This window comes from Pangasianodon hypophthalmus, chromosome 12 (genome assembly GCF_027358585.1).
Source record: "Pangasianodon hypophthalmus isolate fPanHyp1 chromosome 12, fPanHyp1.pri, whole genome shotgun sequence".
NCBI lineage: Eukaryota > Metazoa > Chordata > Actinopteri > Siluriformes > Pangasiidae > Pangasianodon > Pangasianodon hypophthalmus.
The window spans coordinates 6,073,281-6,094,245 of NC_069721.1; the positions used below are offsets into that span (position 1 = coordinate 6,073,281).

General features: G+C 40.7%; 2 protein-coding genes across 2 annotated transcripts; both read right to left on the bottom strand.

The window, feature by feature from the left end:
• Window positions 1-6,773: 6,773 nt before the first annotated feature.
• LOC128319629 (interferon a3-like) lies at window positions 6,774-8,162 on the bottom strand. Its single transcript, XM_053238892.1, has 5 exons — window positions 7,949-8,162; window positions 7,775-7,849; window positions 7,525-7,671; window positions 7,276-7,353; window positions 6,774-7,156 (listed from the first exon to the last, which is right to left on the bottom strand). The coding sequence occupies exons 1-5, from the start codon at window positions 8,078-8,080 to the stop codon at window positions 7,046-7,048; spliced, it is 543 nt and encodes a 180-aa protein (XP_053094867.1). The 5' UTR covers window positions 8,081-8,162; the 3' UTR covers window positions 6,774-7,045.
• An 8,620-nt stretch (window positions 8,163-16,782) lies between these two features.
• Window positions 16,783-18,810, bottom strand: LOC117598588 (interferon a3). The gene is made up of 5 exons (XM_053238849.1): window positions 18,119-18,810; window positions 17,948-18,022; window positions 17,698-17,844; window positions 17,449-17,526; window positions 16,783-17,329 (listed from the first exon to the last, which is right to left on the bottom strand). Exons 1-5 carry the CDS (start codon window positions 18,248-18,250, stop codon window positions 17,219-17,221), a joined length of 543 nt encoding a protein of 180 aa, XP_053094824.1. The 5' UTR covers window positions 18,251-18,810; the 3' UTR covers window positions 16,783-17,218.
• Between the last annotated feature and the right edge of the window lie 2,155 nt (window positions 18,811-20,965).

The window sequence follows — 20,965 nt, forward strand, 5'->3', positions numbered from 1 at the left end:
GCAGCTCAGGGAAAGCTGGTAGGAGAACACCAACAACATCTGGTGGAGCTAGATGCCAAATTAAACATGCTTACCGGCACTATCTCCACTGCCTTCGTCTTCCACAGAACCCCGCCTGCAAACCCCGGCTCGCTTATCTGTCGCCATGACGAGTACGCAGGAGAAACGTCCCAGTGCAAAAGCTTTCTGCTACAGTGCTCACTGTACGTCCCTTACCAAGAGGGTGTCAAGGAGGGAAACTGTTATTGTCATATGATCGCTTCATGGAAATGTTCCAAAAAGTTGTCAATCACACCCCCAAAGGCAAGAAAATTGGTGAGCAACTCTTGACGGTAACACAAGGGAGGAGAAATGTGGTTGAATAGGCACTGGAGTCCTGCACTCTTGCTGCAGGAAGCAGATGCTTTCCGCCAGGGTCTCAATCAGGAAGTGCTCACTGAACTGGCCTGCCATGATGTCAAAATGCCTCTCAATTCCCTGATCGATCTAGCCATTCATCTGGAACATCTCATCTGCCTCCACCAAGTGCATAAGAGGACGGTGAGTCCCACACTGGTAATTGTACACTCTGAACTCATGCAGCTAGGGCAGACCTGACTAAGCAACGCTGAACGTGACAAATGAAGAAGGGAAACGCTGTGTTTCTATTGCAGTCATGCCAATCAATTTATAGCACAGTACCCTGTCTGTCAAAAAACCCCGGTCCAACCCAGTCTGCTAAGAGGACCTCGACCTCCTCATGTATTCCCGCAGTGAGTCCATCTCAGTTTTTCTCTCACTAATCATTAACGCTAAGTGAACAGATGAAACACTCAAACCGTGTCTCTGACCTCTCAGTGCTGATCGACTCTGGAGCAGCAGGAAATTTCATGGATCACAATACCATCATGAAGCTCATCATACCCACAGAACCCCTACATTATCCACTTAAGATTTGTGCCATTGATGGACAACCCACAGGAAATGGAAGTGTCACATTATGCACCTGTAGCAACCTTACAGGTTCGGGCAGGAATGAGGAAGCAGAAGGCAGGCTTGGGAACAACTCAGAGGCATTTTATTGTCCAATTTTTCCCTTTCACTTTCAGCGGCTTATTTTATTTGCACACACACACACGTGGCTCTGTGCTGGATAACTCTCTCTCTCTCTTTCAAGGCGCTTGTCTCTCTCCTTTTTATCCTTGTCCCAGGTCACTGCAACACAGAACACTCATTAGTAGAATTCCCCGCAGGTGTGCATTCCTTACCACTCACCTTCTCCGCCTCCGCCCTCCATTCACAAATCGATGCTCGACCACACCCCTGTTTCCACATACCCCCACCACCCGACTCAGGCCGGGGAGCCATCCGGCCTGTTGCCAACTCCCCCCCCCGCACCAGTATCTCAGTGCAGGTCTGCCAATATCCCTTTGTCAAATCCAACGTCGAATTAAAGCGAGCCGCACCTAACTGATTGACCAGCTTGTCAATGCAAGGCATTTGGGTGTGTGTCAACCTTAGACACCACGGTGACTGTTCTAAAGTCCACACAAGACAAACAGTCCCATCGGCCTTGGGCACCAAAGCCACTGGGCTGCTCCAGTCACTGTGGGACTCCTTGATTACTCTCATGTCGAGCATAGCCTTGAGTTCATCCCGAACCACATTTTTCTTGTGTTGGGGCAGCGTGCCTGTGTACTACTACCCCTGTGGTTGTCTCTATATGCTGCTTTATAAGATCAGTGCAACCAGAGAGAGTCGAGAACATGTCGGAAAACTCCACTTGCAATTTAGCCATGTCCGTGATTTGGGACGGAGAGAGCTGGTCTCCATAGGGGACTGGGGTGAATTGAGCTGCTGTTTTTAGATTTACCTCCCGTCCTACCTCCTCCCTCTCCGGGATAACCATCGCCAAAGCCACGGGAACCGCCTTCCTCCACGGTTTAAGGAGCTTAAGGTGGTAAATCTGCCACGCCCCACCTCTATCCGTTCGCCTTACCTCATAGTCAACATTTCCAACCTGTCATTTGACCTCAAAGGGCCCTTGCCACTTGGTGAGTAATTTAGAGCTAAATGTTGGAAGCAAAAAAAGCACTATATCTCCAGGTGCAAACTTCCGTAGCCAAGTACCCCTGTTATACAGCAGGGATTGATGTTCTCGCATCTGTAGCAAAGGCTTAAAGGGTGGAGTTTTGCTCTCAGGTCAACAACGTACTGAATTTCATTTTTACTGCTGGAAGATCCCTCCTCCCAGTTTCCCAGAATGACTTCGAGCACGCCATGAGTCTTCCACCCATACAATAACTCAAATGGGGAAACGCCCCGTGGAGGTCTCGCACTGCAAATAACAGGGGATCTAGCCAAATTTCGCGCATCATCGTGAACAAACTTACAAATCGTGTTTTTCAACATTTGATTGAATTGCTCCACCAGCCCATCTGTCTGCAGATGATAAACATTGGTGCAAATCTATTTAATCTCCAACAACTCGTTGTGTTTGTGACATAAACGCTCACGTAGTGTTTGTGACATAAACGACATGCCCTGGTCAGTCAGGATCTCTTTCAGGATCCTGACTAAGGAGATGGAAGAGTGCCTCTGCAACATTACATGTGGAGATGTTGAGCAGAGGCACTGCTTCCTGGTATCAGGTTGCATAGTCCACTGGAACCAATACAAAGTGATGCCCTCGTGTAGTCCGATCTAATGGCCCATCGAGGTTCCATGCCAATTCTTTCGAAGGGGACCTCGATTAATGGGAGTGGGTGCAAGGGCACGTTTGGGGTGACTGGCGTATTCACCAGCTGATATTCACAACATGCCGTGCACCACCTGTGAACATTGCTGCGAATGCCCTGCAAATAGAAGCGGGCCATGAGACAGGCCAGTGTTTTATCCTGTCCTAAGTGCCCTGCCATCGGATTGTGGTGAGCCACCTGGAATAATAATTCCTGATGGCTCTTTGGAACCAACAACTGGATCGTCTTTAGGCTGAATTTCCTCACCATCAATTACCCTCACTTGGTTGAAGGCATGCCTGAGGCTCTAATCGTCCGACTGCTCTAAGGGAAAATATCCGAGGGAAATGACCGGCACTACCGGATTTTCGTGAACGTCCCCTTGTACACACCTCACCTTCACCAAATGTGCCTTTCCCAATGCCTCACCTTGAACCAAGCTTTGGTGAATTGAGGTCTGGTTACAGCCCGAATCCACCAATATGTGGTATCTACCCTTGAACACTCACCGGTATGCAGTACAACCCGGCTGGATCGGGGGCGGCCTGCGGTGCATCAGGGATCCAGACCAACGCCCCCACCTCCATCATGTTGCAGCGGTCCTGGGAATACCCAGGCTCCCTGCAGCACTAGCACACCTGCCAAGGCCTTACTCCCACACCTGTGGCCCCGGATTCACCCACCTGGGGGAAAGAGGAGAAAGACACAAGGAGAGGAACGGGGAGGGAAAGCATGGGTTCGGGGAATGGGTTTTGGGGGAATTGGCCCCCATTTCCATGGAGCAGGGATGGGGAAAGAGCGAGGAGGAGGGGGAGAGCCACGAGAGTGACTGAGAGAGACATGGAGAAGAGAGGGGCTCGTCTGCCCCCAGATACGCCGCCTTGTGGTTCTCTGCCAGCTAGATGGCCTGATCGAGCGTCGCTGGGCAGTGGCACTGGACCCACTCCGCTTTCACTTGACCAGGCCCTGGAGCACCTGCCGAGCTGCTGACTGGCGTCGAGCAGATCTTTGATCCGCTGCTCTTGGTCTGGGTGCAGCTGGAGAAGGACCTGACGCTGGGTCTGGTGGAGGCTGGCAAGGGACGTGATGATGTCGGCCAGTGGTGAGGACTCTTCCTCAACTTCCCGGGATTCGGCACCAGTGTAGCAACCTTACAGTATTGGATGGGAATGAAGAAGCAGGGGGCAAGCTTGGGAACAACTCCGACGTTTTCGTCTCCAACTTTTGCTTTTAGAGGCTTATTTTATTTGCGCACACACACACATGCACGCACACAAGTGGCTCTGTGCTGGATAACTCTCTCTCTCCCTTTCTCTCTCTCTCCCTTTCTCTCTCTCTCTCTCTCCCTCTCTCTCTCTCTCTCTCTCGCTACTTGTCTGTCTCCTTTTTATCCTCGCCTGAACACTCAGTTATTAGAATTCCCCGCAAGTGTGAATTCCTTACCACTCACTTTCTCCGGCTCCGCCCTCCACTCACAAACCGGCGCTTGACCACGCCCCCGCTTCCACAGCACCAAACAAGTTTTCTTCCAAGCCAGTGCTCTCCACCAAGAACACATTTCATTCCCCATTTCTGTCAGTGCGGACCACCCCATCGTCCTTGAATTCCCCTGTATTTACGTTCACAACCCTCAGATATTGTGGAATGAAAAGGGTGTACACACACACACACACACACACACACACAACCCTCAGATATCATGGAATGAAAAGGGTGTACACACACACACACACACACACACACATATATATATATATATATATGGATATATATATATATATATATATATAGGAACAGACAATAAAAAACACCAGAGACAACACAAATATTGAATTTGACAAAAATATTACATTTTAAGAACTTTTCTGTTCTTTATAGTTTTAACTGTAGTGCCATATTCATTCAGCTTTCCACATCAGTCTTAATAAAATTTTTAAAAATAATGTCACGATCCTGCAAATGTATTGTTTTTCCAGTTTTTGGTCTTTTTGAAATGTTCAGAATCAATCCAAAACACTTTCACATAAATACAATTAAAGAATAACTGATTAACTGTCTTTTTCCAAATTTATAGACACTACAACAATACAATACATCAAATCCCATTAATTTTTTTCTAACAGACATTTTACAGGATATATGTGAAGTTCTGAAAGAAACTTCTTCCGCTTTATTATTCATGTAATATTTATAACAAATTGTCTATATCTTATTCTTATTTTGGAGTCTTATAATTAAAAAGATTTACATGAAGCATTTTAGATTAATCAAGGTTTTCTTTATCTAAATTTTTCAAATTGTGATGTTAACTTCCCATAAGACTATTTCATTTTCCAAAAGTTAATGTTGTGGTTAAACCTATCAGTTATGCAGTTTGTGAAGAGCTGTAAAGCTTTCCCAGGTATAGCATCAAAACCACAGCACTCTTTGGGTGGGATTGGTAAACCAAATAATGGTAAACTAAGTAACCTTCTGTCTTCAAAATCTGTTTAACTAAAATAAATCTGTTGACTAAAACTTAATCTTTTAAAGGGATTTTTTTTTCTTTTAATTTCGAATAATCCTGTTGTTCCTAATAAAAAAAGACCCTATGTACGGACAAAAATATGTTTGTGTGCTAATTTCCATGCTAGAAGAACTTACTTATGGAAGGTACACAGTTTTATTGCTAGATGCTTAATGCGATAGTCGCATTTAAGAAAAAAAAATTCTACTCCACCCACTAAATTAAACACATGTTTTGGGAATATATTCTAGATACTCTTTTTCTTTGATCAAATTAATTAAACATTTTACTTTAAATGTGATATTTTAAGTAATTCAAAATTCAAATAATATCATTTATTCTTCCACATGAAATTCAACAAATTGACTATATGTTTGGAAGCATTTCAAGACATAAGCATACAGTTAGATATTCCTTCAGCTTTATAATAAAATAATTTTAATAAAATCCTCCCATTTAAAGATATATCTCTCTAAAGCCACATATTAAGCATTTTCCTTTTCTGTCAGTTATAGGATTAAAGTTTAGATAGTTTCATTTTTGTTCATTTTCATTATGCGACTGCACCCAAATATGTAACTGTGTGCTCCATAGGAAAATTAACTTTCTATGTTTGGCATTGCTTAACAAGACAGATTTCTTTACATCCATGTTTAATTCAAATACTCAGGAGAATTATTTTTTGCATTCAGTTGCTTTTAGAATCTTTTTTATTGTGTAAAAATATTGTTGTATCATTAGCAAACTGAAATAATTTTTTAAGAATTATGCTTTCTACCAAACACTAATATACCTTGAAATTCTTCCTTTTTAAGGTGCAAAGGAATTATTTGTGTAATAAGTTAAAACAAGAGGAGAATTATTGGACAACCCGGTCTAATTCCACATCTCATCAGAAATCTAGGTGTAGTACCATGTGCCAGTTTAACTGAGTCATTATATCCTTTATGAAATGGCTTGATTTAATCAAATATCTGCCAAACTCAAGAGTCTATAACTTCAGATACACACACATACACTGCAGATTACCATTATGGTGCAAATATCATGCTTTGTACAGCAATTGCACTGTAATGTTCATAAATGGTCTACTAAGTCAGCATAACGTTTGTAGCAATAAGACTGAGCTTAGTTAGTCCTCTGCATTTTATTAACAGTTCCATCAGGCCTGGCATCATGGTCTTTAATGTAAACCTTCCTTAGTTGTTTCTTGTGTTTTGGGGAACGTCACTATGAAGATAAAGCTATTATGGACATCTACTTTAAACTTCATCATTATAAAGTCCAGTATTTAGTAATTAATGAATAACACTTAGAAGACTCAGGCATTTTGGTTTTAAAGATAATTTTTATTATGAGGTATTTGCTAGCGGTGTAATTGTAACATCTTCAAAAATTTCAAAAATTTTCACAGTCCAGCTGCATAATGCATGAATAACGACATACATAATATAAAAACAAATAATAAATAAAAACATACATACATACATACAATACATACATACTTTTAAAAAAATATAAATCCCAAAAAAGTTAAGCCATAATCACAGTTTTATCATTTAACAGACAGATACATTTTTAAATAACAGATTTCATTAAAATTAAATAAATACCATGAGTAAACATCATGTAACAGTTGAAAATGTGGGATGAAACAGAAATACACTGCTAATTTTGCATACTATGAATAGAGCAAAACTGAATAATTAATATAACTTGAAGTCTTTAAGAGTCTTTCACAACAGCCAACAGCTTTTCTATGGTGGTTCTGCGATTTGAACTCACAATCTACTGGTCACCACTGCAAGATTTCAACTGATTATTAGTTGTCATTTTCAGCACGATTCACAGAGACAGCAGGGAAAAAGTCCAACAGCCCGAAGAGTTGAAGCAGCTCTTTTCTGATCCACTCCCATGCCTCGTTCTTCTCCTGCTGTAAAGTTAAATCCCAATATTTTACAATCAGAGCTACACCAAGTCACCTTTACATTAAACATCTTTCTGCCTCTGTCACAGTGTGTGTGAATAAGGGAAGTTGATATAATTGCTGACCTTGTCGTTCTTGGTGAGATCTCTTAGTTGTTTGAAGTATAAGGGCAATCTTTTGTTCTTTTTCATTTTGTGCTCAAGCTGTGTTTAAAAGAAATCCAGGGTTATAGAAAGAAGTACATTATACTTGGATCACTCTTTTTAATTTTAGCAAACGTCAGGCTGTAAACCACAGCACTACTTTATTTTACAATATTCATTCCACACCTGATTGATACCTTTAGAGAACGCATTGAGAAAAGGAGCACTCACACATGAGCGTAGTCCGTTGGCCTGCAGATCCAGCATATGTAAGAAAGTTTCCAGCTTGTCCTTGTTCCAGGAGACAGAGTCTGAATCTTCCAATAAACGAGAGACCTCATCCAGAGTCTGAACGATGAACCAGATCTGTTTCTCTGGCTGAGGAAGAAGGATAGAGATGAAGATGAAGGAAGAGTACACACAAGATTACAGAATCAGAACAACAATTTCTGTATGTGAACACCATTATTAATATATTAACCTGAGAATAGCTTTGGTTAAAGAACCAATGATGCCAGTTATCCGGGATGGAGGCATTGACGCTGATTTCCTCTCCCTGTAGGAACAAAAACAAGAGTATTCCAATATTACATTTTCCACAAACATAGATAGACAGATAGATAGATAGATAGATAGATAGATAGACAAGCCTCACCATTTCTCTAAGCAGTGCTAAACATGTCGCATGGTGCTGCTTGAATCTAAGATTGATCCATCGGCAGCTGAAGCCAGAGCTCACACTGCACAGAGTCAAAATGACACAAAGGTGCACTAAACGTAGAAACATTGTATTCCCAGTTTACACACTCTACTTTCCTGTACAGCAGACTGTTACTCCTAATCAGAGTGTGAAGTGCTCTCCACTTTACTATCACCATCTTGTGCACTGTTAATACTTAGTATTTATAGGCAACAAGTGAGATGCACCCTGTAAGGAAAGTTCTACGAGTCGAAATTTCACTTTCTGGACATACAACACAAAACCAAATACAGTTGTAATTACGCAAAACCATACACCGCTAGGGTGTGTTTACCTGTGTGTGAGATTCACACCGGAGACTGGAGGAAATTCCTACCGAAGAATTCTGAGGAAAGAGAAACAGAAAGCGCAGGACCTCAGGCAGCGAGTGTGAAACATCACCGAAATGATGATGTACAACAAAATAGTTTGCAGTTTGTTAATGAAGGTGAACGTTCAAACTGGAAACAAGTCGGTAAGGTGAAGCTTGCGCATAGATGTTTGCAAATATTCAATAATTAACACATTGTTGGAGTCCTGTTTGACATGTGCTAAAAGATTTTTCAAGATCAAGTCCAGCTTTATGCAGTTTTCATCAGTTAAAAACTCCAATTAAAACAACCTCATAATGTTCAATCATTTTTTAATTCAGTGCGAGAATCAAAGTATAAGGTACAAAGTACAAAGTACAGTATCAAAATAAACATAAAAGGGAAGATGCCAGCGGTATAGAAACAGACAACAAATACACCAGAGAAAAAAAAAATACATATATATATATATATATGTGTGTGTGTGTGTGTGTGTGTGTGTTTGCGTGTATATATATATATATATATATATATATAGAGAGAGAGAGAGAGAGAGAGAGAGAGAGAGATGAATATTTCATATTTTAAGAGCTTTTCTATTCTAGTTCTATTTTAGTTTTAATTGTGGTGCCATAAAATAAAATAAACAATAATGTAACAATCTAGCAGATTGTTTGTCCAGATTTGGTCTTTTTGAAATGTTCTATATTTTGTTTTTATTTCACCATCTTCTGATTAAAAAGATTTACATGAAGCACGTTACATTAACCAAGGTTTTCCTTAACAAAATTTTTTAATTGTGATGTTAACTTCCCATTAGCATACTTCATTTTCCAAAAGTTAATGTTGTGGTTTAACCTACCATTTATGCAGTTTCTGAAGAACTGTAAAGCTTTCCCTGGTATTGCATGCCTCTGAACAGAACTCTTTTGTGGGATTGGTAAACCAAATTAAACAAGAAAAGTATTCAAGACCTTTTCCTTTTTTTCCAATACATTTCTATAATTCCTGTTTTAATTACGTAAATCTAACGCACGCATGTTAATCTTATTCGAGAAAGCCTTGTGATCTCTTAGGCATTATGATTCTGTCTGAAATTATTCCACTTTACTTTTTATGTCCCCTCATTCCCAGTGGAAAACTATATGTGACTGTTTACTTCTCCAGTTATATTCTTTTATTGGTTATCTATTTCTCCAAGCAAGAGTCAGACCCATCCTTAAACATACATTCCTTAAATCACATTTTTGATCATTCCAGAGATTTATCCAGCAAAGGATATTACTCATGCTGAAGAAGATTTTGATGGTATTTGTTTAATTTTGACCCCAACTTCTGAAAATAAAACATTCTTCACGTATATTTCATGCCAGGGCTGGAATCCACCACAAACTCCACTTCCCAGAACACACTGCAGCGTACTAACATGGCCACAACAGACTACAATCCCCAGCAACTCACTCCACCAGCACATACACTCTCACCTGAATACTACTCATGTGCACCTGCTTCCAACTACACACATGGCCTATATAAATGGACTCTGAACTTTACCTTATTGTGAAGTAACACTCAGTCTACACTTACCTGAACCTACCAAGCATTTTCAGTCTGTGTCTGATATTCTAGTTTTGATCTTGTCTTGTTTCCTGGTTTTCACATGCTTGGATTTTGCCACTGAATTGTTGTATGCGGATTGCGTGACTTTTTGCCAGTTCCTGTTTATGAATTTTGCTTCACGTTTTATAATAAATTCTAAACTGCATTTTCATCCAACTCTATCGCATGACATACTACTTCACCATCACCATGGATGCAGCAGGAGAATCAAACTGCCACAACATCATGGCAGCTCAGGAAAAGCTGGTAGGAGAACACCAACAACATCTGGTGGAGCTAGATGCCAAATTAAACATGCTTACCGGCACTATCTCCACTGCCTTCGTCTTCCACAGAACCCCGCCTGCAAACCCCGGCTCGCTTATCTGTCGCCATGACGAGTACGCAGGAGAAACGTCCCAGTGCAAAAGCTTTCTGCTACAGTGCTCACTGTACTTCCCTTACCAAGAGGGTGTCAAGGAGGGAAACTGTTATTGTCATATGATCGTTTCATGGAAATGTTCCAACAAGTTGTCAATCACACCACCAAAGGCAAGAAAATTGGTGAGCAACTCTTGACGGTAACACAAGGGAGGAGAAATGTGGTTGAATAGGCACTGGAGTCCGACACTCTTGCTGCAGGAAGCAGATGCTTTCCACCAGGGTCTCAATCAGGAAGTGCTCACTGAACTGGCCTGCCATGATGTCAAAATGCCTCTCAATTCCCTGATCGATCTAGCCATTCATCTGGAACATCTCATCTGCCTCCACCAAGTGCATAAGAGGACGGTGAGTCCCACACTGGTAATTGTACGCTCTGAACTCATGCAGCTAGGGCAGACCTGACTAAGCAACGCTGAACGTGACAAATGAAGAAGGGAAACGCTGTGTTTCTATTGCAGTCATGCCAATCAATTTATAGCACAGTACCCTGTCTGTCAAAAAACCCCGGTCCAACCCAGTCTGCTAAGAGGACCTCGACCTCCTCATGTATTCCCGCAGTGAGTCCATCTCAGTTTTTCTCTCACTAATCATTAACGCTAAGTGAACAGATGAAACACTCAAACCGTGTCTCTGACCTCTCAGTGCTGATCGACTCTGGAGCAGCAGGAAATTTCATGGATCACAATACCATCATGAAGCTCATCATACCCACAGAACCCCTACATTATCCACTTAAGATTTGTGCCATTGATGGACAACCCACAGGAAATGGAAGTGTCACATTATGCACCTGTAGCAACCTTACAGGTTCGGGCAGGAATAAGGAAGCAGAAGGCAGGCTTGGGAACAACTCAGAGGCATTTTATTGTCCAATTTTTCCCTTTCACTTTCAGCGGCTTATTTTATTTGCACACACACACACGTGGCTCTGTGCTGGATAACTCTCTCTCTCTTTCAAGGCGCTTGTTTCTCTCCTTTTTATTCTTGTCCCAGGTCACTGCAACACAGAACACTCATTAGTAGAATTCCCCGCAGGTGTGCATTCCTTACCACTCACCTTCTCCGCCTCCGCACTCCATTCACAAATCGATGCTCGACCACACCCCTGTTTCCATATACCCCCACCACCCGACTCCGGCCGGGGAGCCATCCGGCCTGTTGCCAACTCCCCCCCCGCACCAGTATCTCAGTGCAGGTCTGCCAATATCCCTTTGTCAAATCCAACGTCGAATTAAAGCGAGCCGCGCCTAACTGATTGACCAGCTTGTCAATGCAAGGCATTTGGGTGTGTGTCAACCTTAGACACCACGGTGACTGTTCTAAAGTCCACACAAGACAAACAGTCCCATCGGCCTTGGGCACCAAAGCCACTGGGCTGCTCCAGTCACTGTGGGACTCCTTGATTACTCTCATGTCGAGCATAGCCTTGAGTTCATCCCGAACCACATTTTTCTTGTGTTGGGGCAGCGTGCCTGTGTACTACTACCCCTGTGGTTGTCTCTATATGCTGCTTTATAAGATCAGTGCAACCAGAGAGAGTCGAGAACATGTCGGAAAACTCCACTTGCAATTTAGCCATGTCCGTGATTTGGGACGGAGAGAGCTGGTCTCCATAGGGGACTGGGGTGAATTGAGCTGCTGTTTTTAGATTTACCTCCCGTCCTACCTCCTCCCTCTCCGGGATAACCATCGCCAAAGCCACGGGAACCGCCTTCCTCCACGGTTTAAGGAGCTTAAGGTGGTAAATCTGCCACGCCCCACCTCTATCCTTTCGCCTTACCTCATAGTCAACATTTCCAACCTGTCATTTGACCTCAAAGGGCCCTTGCCACTTGGTGAGTAATTTAGAGCTAAATGTTGGAAGCAAAAAAAGCACTATATCTCCAGGTGCAAACTTCCGTAGCCAAGTACCCCTGTTATACAGCAGGGATTGATGTTCTCGCATCTGTAGCAAAGGCTTAAAGGGTGGAGTTTTGCTCTCAGGTCAACAACGTACTGAATTTCATTTTTACTGCTGGAAGATCCCTCCTCCCAGTTTCCCAGAATGACTTCGAGCACGCCATGAGTCTTCCACCCATACAATAACTCAAATGGGGAAACGCCCCGTGGAGGTCTCGCACTGCAAATAACAGGGGATCTAGCCAAATTTCGCGCATCATCGTGAACAAACTTACAAATCGTGTTTTTCAACATTTGATTGAATTGCTCCACCAGCCCATCTGTCTGCAGATGATAAACATTGGTGCAAATCTATTTAATCTCCAACAACTCGTTGTGTTTGTGACATAAACGCTCACGTAGTGTTTGTGACATAAACGACATGCCCTGGTCAGTCAGGATCTCTTTCAGGATCCTGACTAAGGAGATGGAAGAGTGCCTCTGCAACATTACATGTGGAGATGTTGAGCAGAGGCACTGCTTCCTGGTATCAGGTTGCATAGTCCACTGGAACCAATACAAAGTGATGCCCTCGTGTAGTCCGATCTAATGGCCCATCGAGGTTCCATGCCAATTCTTTCGAAGGGGACCTCGATTAATGGGAGTGGGTGCAAGGGCACGTTTGGGGTGACTGGCGTATTCACCAGCTGATATTCACAACATGCCGTGCACCACCTGTGAACATTGCTGCGAATGCCCTGCAAATAGAAGCGGGCCATGAGACAGGCCAGTGTTTTATCCTGTCCTAAGTGCCCTGCCATCGGATTGTGGTGAGCCACCTGGAATAATAATTCCTGATGGCTCTTTGGAACCAACAACTGGATCGTCTTTAGGCTGAATTTCCTCACCATCAATTACCCTCACTTGGTTGAAGGCATGCCTGAGGCTCTAATCGTCCGACTGCTCTAAGGGAAAATATCCGAGGGAAATGACCGGCACTACCGGATTTTCGTGAACGTCCCCTTGTACACACCTCACCTTCACCAAATGTGCCTTTCCCAATGCCTCACCTTGAACCAAGCTTTGGTGAATTGAGGTCTGGTTACAGCCCGAATCCACCAATGTGTGGTATCTACCCTTGAACACTCACCGGTATGCAGTACAACCCGGCTGGATCGGGGGCGGCCTGCGGTGCATCAGGGATCCAGACCAACGCCCCCACCTCCATCATGTTGCAGCGGTCCTGGGAATACCCAGGCTCCCCGCAGCACTAGCACACCTGCCAAGGCCTTACTCCCACACCTGTGGCCCCGGATTCACCCACCTGGGGGAAAGAGGAGAAAGACACAAGGAGAGGAACCGGGAGGGAAAGCATGGGTTCGGGGAATGGGTTTTGGGGGAATTGGCCCCCATTTCCATGGAGCAGGGATGGGGAAAGAGCGAGGAGGAGGGGGAGAGCCACGAGAGTGACTGAGAGAGACATGGAGAAGAGAGGGGCTCGTCTGCCCCCAGATACGCCGCCTTGTGGTTCTCTGCCAGCTAGATGGCCTGATCGAGCGTCGCTGGGCAGTGGCACTGGACCCACTCCGCTTTCACTTGACCAGGCCCTGGAGCACCTGCCGAGCTGCTGACTGGCGTCGAGCAGATCTTTGATCTGCTGCTCTTGGTCTGGGTGCAGCTGGAGAAGGACCTGACGCTGGGTCTGGTGGAGGCTGGCAAGGGACGTGATGATGTCGGCCAGTGGTGAGGACTCTTCCTCAACTTCCCGGGATTCGGCACCAGTGTAGCAACCTTACAGTATTGGATGGGAATGAAGAAGCAGGGGGCAAGCTTGGGAACAACTCAGACGTTTTCGTCTCCAACTTTTGCTTTTAGAGGCTTATTTTATTTGCGCACACACACACATGCACGCACACAAGTGGCTCTGTGCTGGATAACTCTCTCTCTCCCTTTCTCTCTCTCTCCCTCTCTCTCTCTCTCTCTCTCGCTACTTGTCTGTCTCCTTTTTATCCTCGCCTGAACACTCAGTTATTAGAATTCCCCGCAAGTGTGAATTCCTTACCACTCACTTTCTCCGGCTCCGCCCTCCACTCACAAACCGGCGCTTGACCACGCCCCCGCTTCCACAGCACCAAACAAGTTTTCTTCCAAGCCAGTGCTCTCCACCAAGAACACATTTCATTCCCCATTTCTGTCAGTGCGGACCACCCCATCGTCCTTGAATTCCCCTGTATTTACGTTCACAACCCTCAGATATTGTGGAATGAAAAGGGTGTACACACACACACACACACACACACACACACAACCCTCAGATATCATGGAATGAAAAGGGTGTACACACACACACACACACACACACACATATATATATATATATATATATGGATATATATATATATATATATATATATATAGGAACAGACAATAAAAAACACCAGAGACAATACAAATATTGAATTTGACAAAAATATTACATTTTAAGAACTTTTCTGTTCTTTATAGTTTTAACTGTAGTGCCATATTCATTCAGCTTTCCACATCAGTCTTAATAAAATTTTTAAAAATAATGTCACGATCCTGCAAATGTATTGTTTTTCCAGTTTTTGGTCTTTTTGAAATGTTCAGAATCAATCCAAAACACTTTCACATAAATACAATTAAAGAATAACTGATTAACTGTCTTTTTCCAAATTTATAGACACTACAACAATACAATACATCAAATCCCATTAATTTTTTTCTAACAGACATTTTACAGGATATATGTGAAGTTCTGAAAGAAACTTCTTCCGCTTTATTATTCATGTAATATTTATAACAAATTGTCTATATCTTATTCTTATTTTGGAGTCTTATAATTAAAAAGATTTACATGAAGCATTTTAGATTAATCAAGGTTTTCTTTATCTAAATTTTTCAAATTGTGATGTTAACTTCCCATAAGACTATTTCATTTTCCAAAAGTTAATGTTGTGGTTAAACCTATCAGTTATGCAGTTTGTGAAGAGCTGTAAAGCTTTCCCAGGTATAGCATCAAAACCACAGCACTCTTTGGGTGGGATTGGTAAACCAAATAATGGTAAACTAAGTAACCTTCTGTCTTCAAAATCTGTTTAACTAAAATAAATCTGTTGACTAAAACTTAATCTTTTAAAGGGATTTTTTTTTCTTTTAATTTCGAATAATCCTGTTGTTCCTAATAAAAAAAGACCCTATGTACGGACAAAAATATGTTTGTGTGCTAATTTCCATGCTAGAAGAACTTACTTATGGAAGGTACACAGTTTTATTGCTAGATGCTTAATGCGATAGTCGCATTTAAGAAAAAAAAATTCTACTCCACCCACTAAATTAAACACATGTTTTGGGAATATATTCTAGATACTCTTTTTCTTTGATCAAATTAATTAAACATTTTACTTTAAATGTGATATTTTAAGTAATTCAAAATTCAAATAATATCATTTATTCTTCCACATGAAATTCAACAAATTGACTATATGTTTGGAAGCATTTCAAGACATAAGCATACAGTTAGATATTCCTTCAGCTTTATAATAAAATAATTTTAATAAAATCCTCCCATTTAAAGATATATCTCTCTAAAGCCACATATTAAGCATTTTCCTTTTCTGTCAGTTATAGGATTAAAGTTTAGATAGTTTCATTTTTGTTCATTTTCATTATGCGACTGCACCCAAATATGTAACTGTGTGCTCCATAGGAAAATTAACTTTCTATGTTTGGCATTGCTTAACAAGACAGATTTCTTTACATCCATGTTTAATTCAAATACTCAGGAGAATTATTTTTTGCATTCAGTTGCTTTTAGAATCTTTTTTATTGTGTAAAAATATTGTTGTATCATTAGCAAACTGAAATAATTTTTTAAGAATTATGCTTTCTACCAAACACTAATATACCTTGAAATTCTTCCTTTTTAAGGTGCAAAGGAATTATTTGTGTAATAAGTTAAAACAAGAGGAGAATTATTGGACAACCCGGTCTAATTCCACATCTCATCAGAAATCTAGGTGTAGTACCATGTGCCAGTTTAACTGAGTCATTATATCCTTTATGAAATGGCTTGATTTAATCAAATATCTGCCAAACTCAAGAGTCTATAACTTCAGATACACACACATACACTGCAGAATACCATTATGGTGCAAATATCATGCTTTGTACAGCAATTGCACTGTAATGTTCATAAATGGTCTACTAAGTCAGCATAACGTTTGTAGCAATAAGACTGAGCTTAGTTAGTCCTCTGCATTTTATTAACAGTTCCATCAGGCCTGGCATCATGGTCTTTAATGTAAACCTTCCTTAGTTGTTTCTTGTGTTTTGGGGAACGTCACTATGAAGATAAAGCTATTATGGACATGTACTTTAAACTTCATCATTATAAAGTCCAGTATTTAGTAATTAATGAATAACACTTAGAAGACTCAGGCATTTTGGTTTTAAAGATAATTTTTATTATGAGGTATTTGCTAGCGGTGTAATTGTAACATCTTCAAAAATTTCAAAAATTTTCACAGTCCAGCTGCATAATGCATGAATAACGACATACATAATATAAAAACAAATAATAAATAAAAACATACATACATACATACAATACATACATACTTTTAAAAAATATAAATCCCAAAAAAGTTAAGCCATAATCACAGTTTTATCATTTAACAGACAGATACATTTTTAAATAACAGATTTCATTAAAATTAAATAAATACCATGAGTAAACATCATGTAACAGTTGAAAATGTGGGATGAAACAGAAATACACTGCTAATTTTGCATACTATGAATAGAGCAAAACTGAATAATTAATATAACTTGAAGTCTTTAAGAGTCTTTCACAACAGCCAACAGCTTTTCTATGGTGGTTCTGCGATTTGAACTCACAATCTACTGGTCACCACTGCAAGATTTCAACTGATTATTAGTTGTCATTTTCAGCACGATTCACAGAGACAGCAGGGAAAAAGTCCAACAGCCCGAAGAGTTGAAGCAGCTCTTTTCTGATCCACTCCCATGCCTCGTTCTTCTCCTGCTGTAAAGTTAAATCCCAATATTTTACAATCAGAGCTACACCAAGTCACCTTTACATTAAACATCTTTCTGCCTCTGTCACAGTGTGTGTGAATAAGGGAAGTTGATATAATTGCTGACCTTGTCGTTCTTGGTGAGATCTCTTAGTTGTTTGAAGTATAAGGGCAATCTTTTGTTCTTTTTCATTTTGTGCTCAAGCTGTGTTTAAAAGAAATCCAGGGTTATAGAAAGAAGTACATTATACTTGGATCACTCTTTTTAATTTTAGCAAACGTCAGGCTATAAACCACAGCACTACTTTATTTTACAATATTCATTCCACACCTGATTGATACCTTTAGAGAACGCATTGAGAAAAGGAGCACTCACACATGAGCTTAGTCCGTTGGCCTGCAGATCCAGCATATGTAAGAAAGTTTCCAGCTTGTCCTTGTTCCAGGAGACAGAGTCTGAATCTTCCAATAAACGAGAGACCTCATCCAGAGTCTGAACGATGAACCAGATCTGTTTCTCTGGCTGAGGAAGAAGGATAGAGATGAAGATGAAGGAAGAGTACACACAAGATTACAGAATCAGAACAACAATTTCTGTATGTGAACACCATTATTAATATATTAACCTGAGAATAGCTTTGGTTAAAGAACCAATGATGCCAGTTATCCGGGATGGAGGCATTGACGCTGATTTCCTCTCCCTGTAGGAACAAAAAGAGTATTCCAACGTTACATTTTCCACAAACATACATAGATAGATAGATAGATAGATAGATAGATAGATAGACAAGCCTCACCATTTCTCTAAGCAGTGCTAAACATGTCGCATGGTGCTGCTTGAATCTAAGATTGATCCATCGGCAGCTGAAGCCAGAGCTCACACTGCACAGAGTCAAAATGACACAAAGGTGCACCAAACGTAGAAACATTGTATTCCCAGTTTACACACTCTACTTTCCTGTACAGCAGACTGTTACTCCTAATCAGAGTGTGAAGTGCTCTCCACTTTACTATTACCATCTTGTGCACTGTTAATACTTAGTATTTATAGGCAAAAAGTGAGATGTGCAATGTAAGGAAAGTTATACGAGTCGAAATTTCACTTTCTGGACATACAACACAGAACCAGATACAACTATGACGCAAAACCATACACCGCTAGGGTGCGTTCACCTGTGTGTGAGATTCACACCGGAGACTGGAGGAAATTCCTACCGAAGAATTCTGAGGAAAGAGAAACAGAAAGCGCAGGACCTCAGGCAGCGAGTGTGAAACACCACCGAAATGATGATATACAACAAAATAGTTTGCAGTTTGTTAATGAAGGTGAACGTTCAAACCGGAAACAAGTCGGTAAGGTGAAGCTCGCGCACAGAAGGTCGTCACATTCAGGTTATGTTCAGCCCATTGTCCCTGTTGTGTAAAACAGGTTGCAAAAACTGGTGAAATATCAACTGACACACACCGGAAGACGACACACAGGATTTAAGTAAAGCATTCTTAATTCACTCTAAACAATAATAATAATAATAATAATAATAATAATAATAATAGTAATAATAACCACTCTGTTACATTAGCTCCAGTCTTAATTGCACTTACACCTTATTACACCTGACTGAAGCATCCTAATATCTTTTTTTAAAGCTACTTTCAAAAAAATAATGTTTTAAATAAATAAAATTCTAAATAAAATTTTCATATTATTGCCACTAAAATGGAATTTTGATTGCTGCCTCAATTTATTTTAATGGGGCATTTATGTATTTCACATGTGCCACTGAACAACAGGTAATTTACATATTCCTATAAGTCTATTTAAATATTATTAAAAGCCTAAACTTTCAAGACTGGATATGTCATATTGCATAAATAGAGTGCTCACGAATGTTCTCACACAAATTTACTGCTCACACAAGCATCTATACAACATAGAGCCACAACTTATTATCTAGATCCATCTCACACATAAACACAATATTAAAAATTGGCCATAAAAAAGGTGAAGCATCAATCATTTATTTTTTTATTTTTTTATTTCTTTATTTATTTATCTATTTATTATTTTTATTTTATTTTTTGGTTTTATATGGCTCTATGAATTAGCATGTACTGAAACATTACATTTTAAGCACTGGAAATGTTGCTGTGTCATCTTTGTTTGTGTGCATTTATCCATATAAATATAAATGCATATAACCAGCGATCACTTTTACTCTAAAACTATTTTAAAAATTGGCCACAGATTCATGTGACCCTGACCAGGATAAACCGGTTACTGAAGATGAATGAATGAGCTAAATATTAGGCTCATTTCTATTTGTATAATATTATTCTGGCTATTTATTGGACCCATGAAACTTTGAATTCCTATGATTTTCCACCAACAGAAAACATGAACAATATGTGTAGGCTGACTTATTTTATTAATTATTGAAGTTTGAATTGGGTGTTATAGGCGGTGCAGTGTTTAGTGATTCCACCTCACTGATCCTTGGTTTGATCCTGAGCTCAGGTTAGTGCTTGTTCTGCTCATGTTTGTGTGGGTTTCTGCCAGATTTCCTGGTTTTTACCCACTACCCAAAAACATGCTGGTGGGTGAATTGGCTACTCAAAATTGCCCTAACTGTGAAAGAGCTTGCAAATGTATGTGTACATGGTTCCATTTGATAGACTTGCATCATATGCAGGGTGTATTCCTGCATAACGTCTAGTGTTTGTGGGACAGGATACACTGCCACCCTGAGTCAGGGTCTCTGCAGGATAAAGAGGCTACTGAAGTTGAATGATGAATGTTTTTTAGGATTTGACAAATTTGGTCCAGTTTAGCTGATGTCACCCTAAATAAAAGCTTCTCCATGAGGTTATTTAGGGGACCAAGCACAGAGGGTGTATACGCACCCTATTGTTATTCTACCTTTTCTTATCATTAGGGGGCCAAGCACCTGACCAAATTTTGGCCAAATGCTGCCAACGATCTAGTGCCACCATCGGGTCAAATTTTGCCCTAATTTGGAAGAAGGTTTATGGTCATAACTTTTGAACCATCTGCCCAAAATTTAAAAGCTAGGCATCCCTGGATTTCCTGGGTCGTGACAAGTTCAACACACCCTATATACATCAATTTCTGCCTAACTAGAGTCTCTGCCATCTTGGATTTTTTAAAAAACTGTTTTTTGTTTTTTTTGCTACTCCTTCTACAAATTTTATCCAATCATCACCAAATTCAGAGTGAGCCTCACAAAAGTTATCAAACCAATTTTTATTACTCCAAATGGTTGGCCTGTATTGTGCCAATTAATCTGACTGTGATGCCACCAAACAGGAAGTGAGGCTGTATCTCAACAATGCACACAGACACAACTTAGTAGGCATCTTCAGGACCATGCTCTAAGGCTATACAACAAATTTTGTGACAGTGCCACTTACTGGTCATAAGTTACAATAACATACCAAAAATGCTTCCATCTAACTGCCATTTTTGCTATGCTCCTCCAAATTTTGTCCAATCTTGTTTTGACATGTTTTCTCACCAAATTTGGCTCACATCATATTCAGACCTGTCTAAACAAAGTGAGAGAAAAAGGACCAGACTGATGAGAAAAAAACATAAATGCCTTAGATGTTTTTAAATTACAAGAAGA

Bases quoted from the DNA above. Each gene is read 5' to 3' on its own strand.
- LOC117598588 (XM_053238849.1), bottom strand. From the start codon at position 18,250: ATGTTTCTACGTTTGGTGCACCTTTGTGTCATTTTGACTCTGTGCAGT. The intron at 18,023-18,118 runs GTGAGGCTTGTC...TTGTTCCTACAG, and splicing joins TAGCACTGCTTAGAGAAATG to GGAGAGGAAATCAGCGTCAA. The intron at 17,845-17,947 runs GTTAATATATTA...CTTCTTCCTCAG, and splicing joins TTAACCAAAGCTATTCTCAG to CCAGAGAAACAGATCTGGTT.
- LOC128319629 (XM_053238892.1), bottom strand. From the start codon at position 8,080: ATGTTTCTACGTTTAGTGCACCTTTGTGTCATTTTGACTCTGTGCAGT. The intron at 7,672-7,774 runs GTTAATATATTA...CTTCTTCCTCAG, and splicing joins TTAACCAAAGCTATTCTCAG to CCAGAGAAACAGATCTGGTT. The intron at 7,354-7,524 runs GTGAGTGCTCCT...TTTTAAACACAG, and splicing joins CCAACGGACTACGCTCATGT to CTTGAGCACAAAATGAAAAA.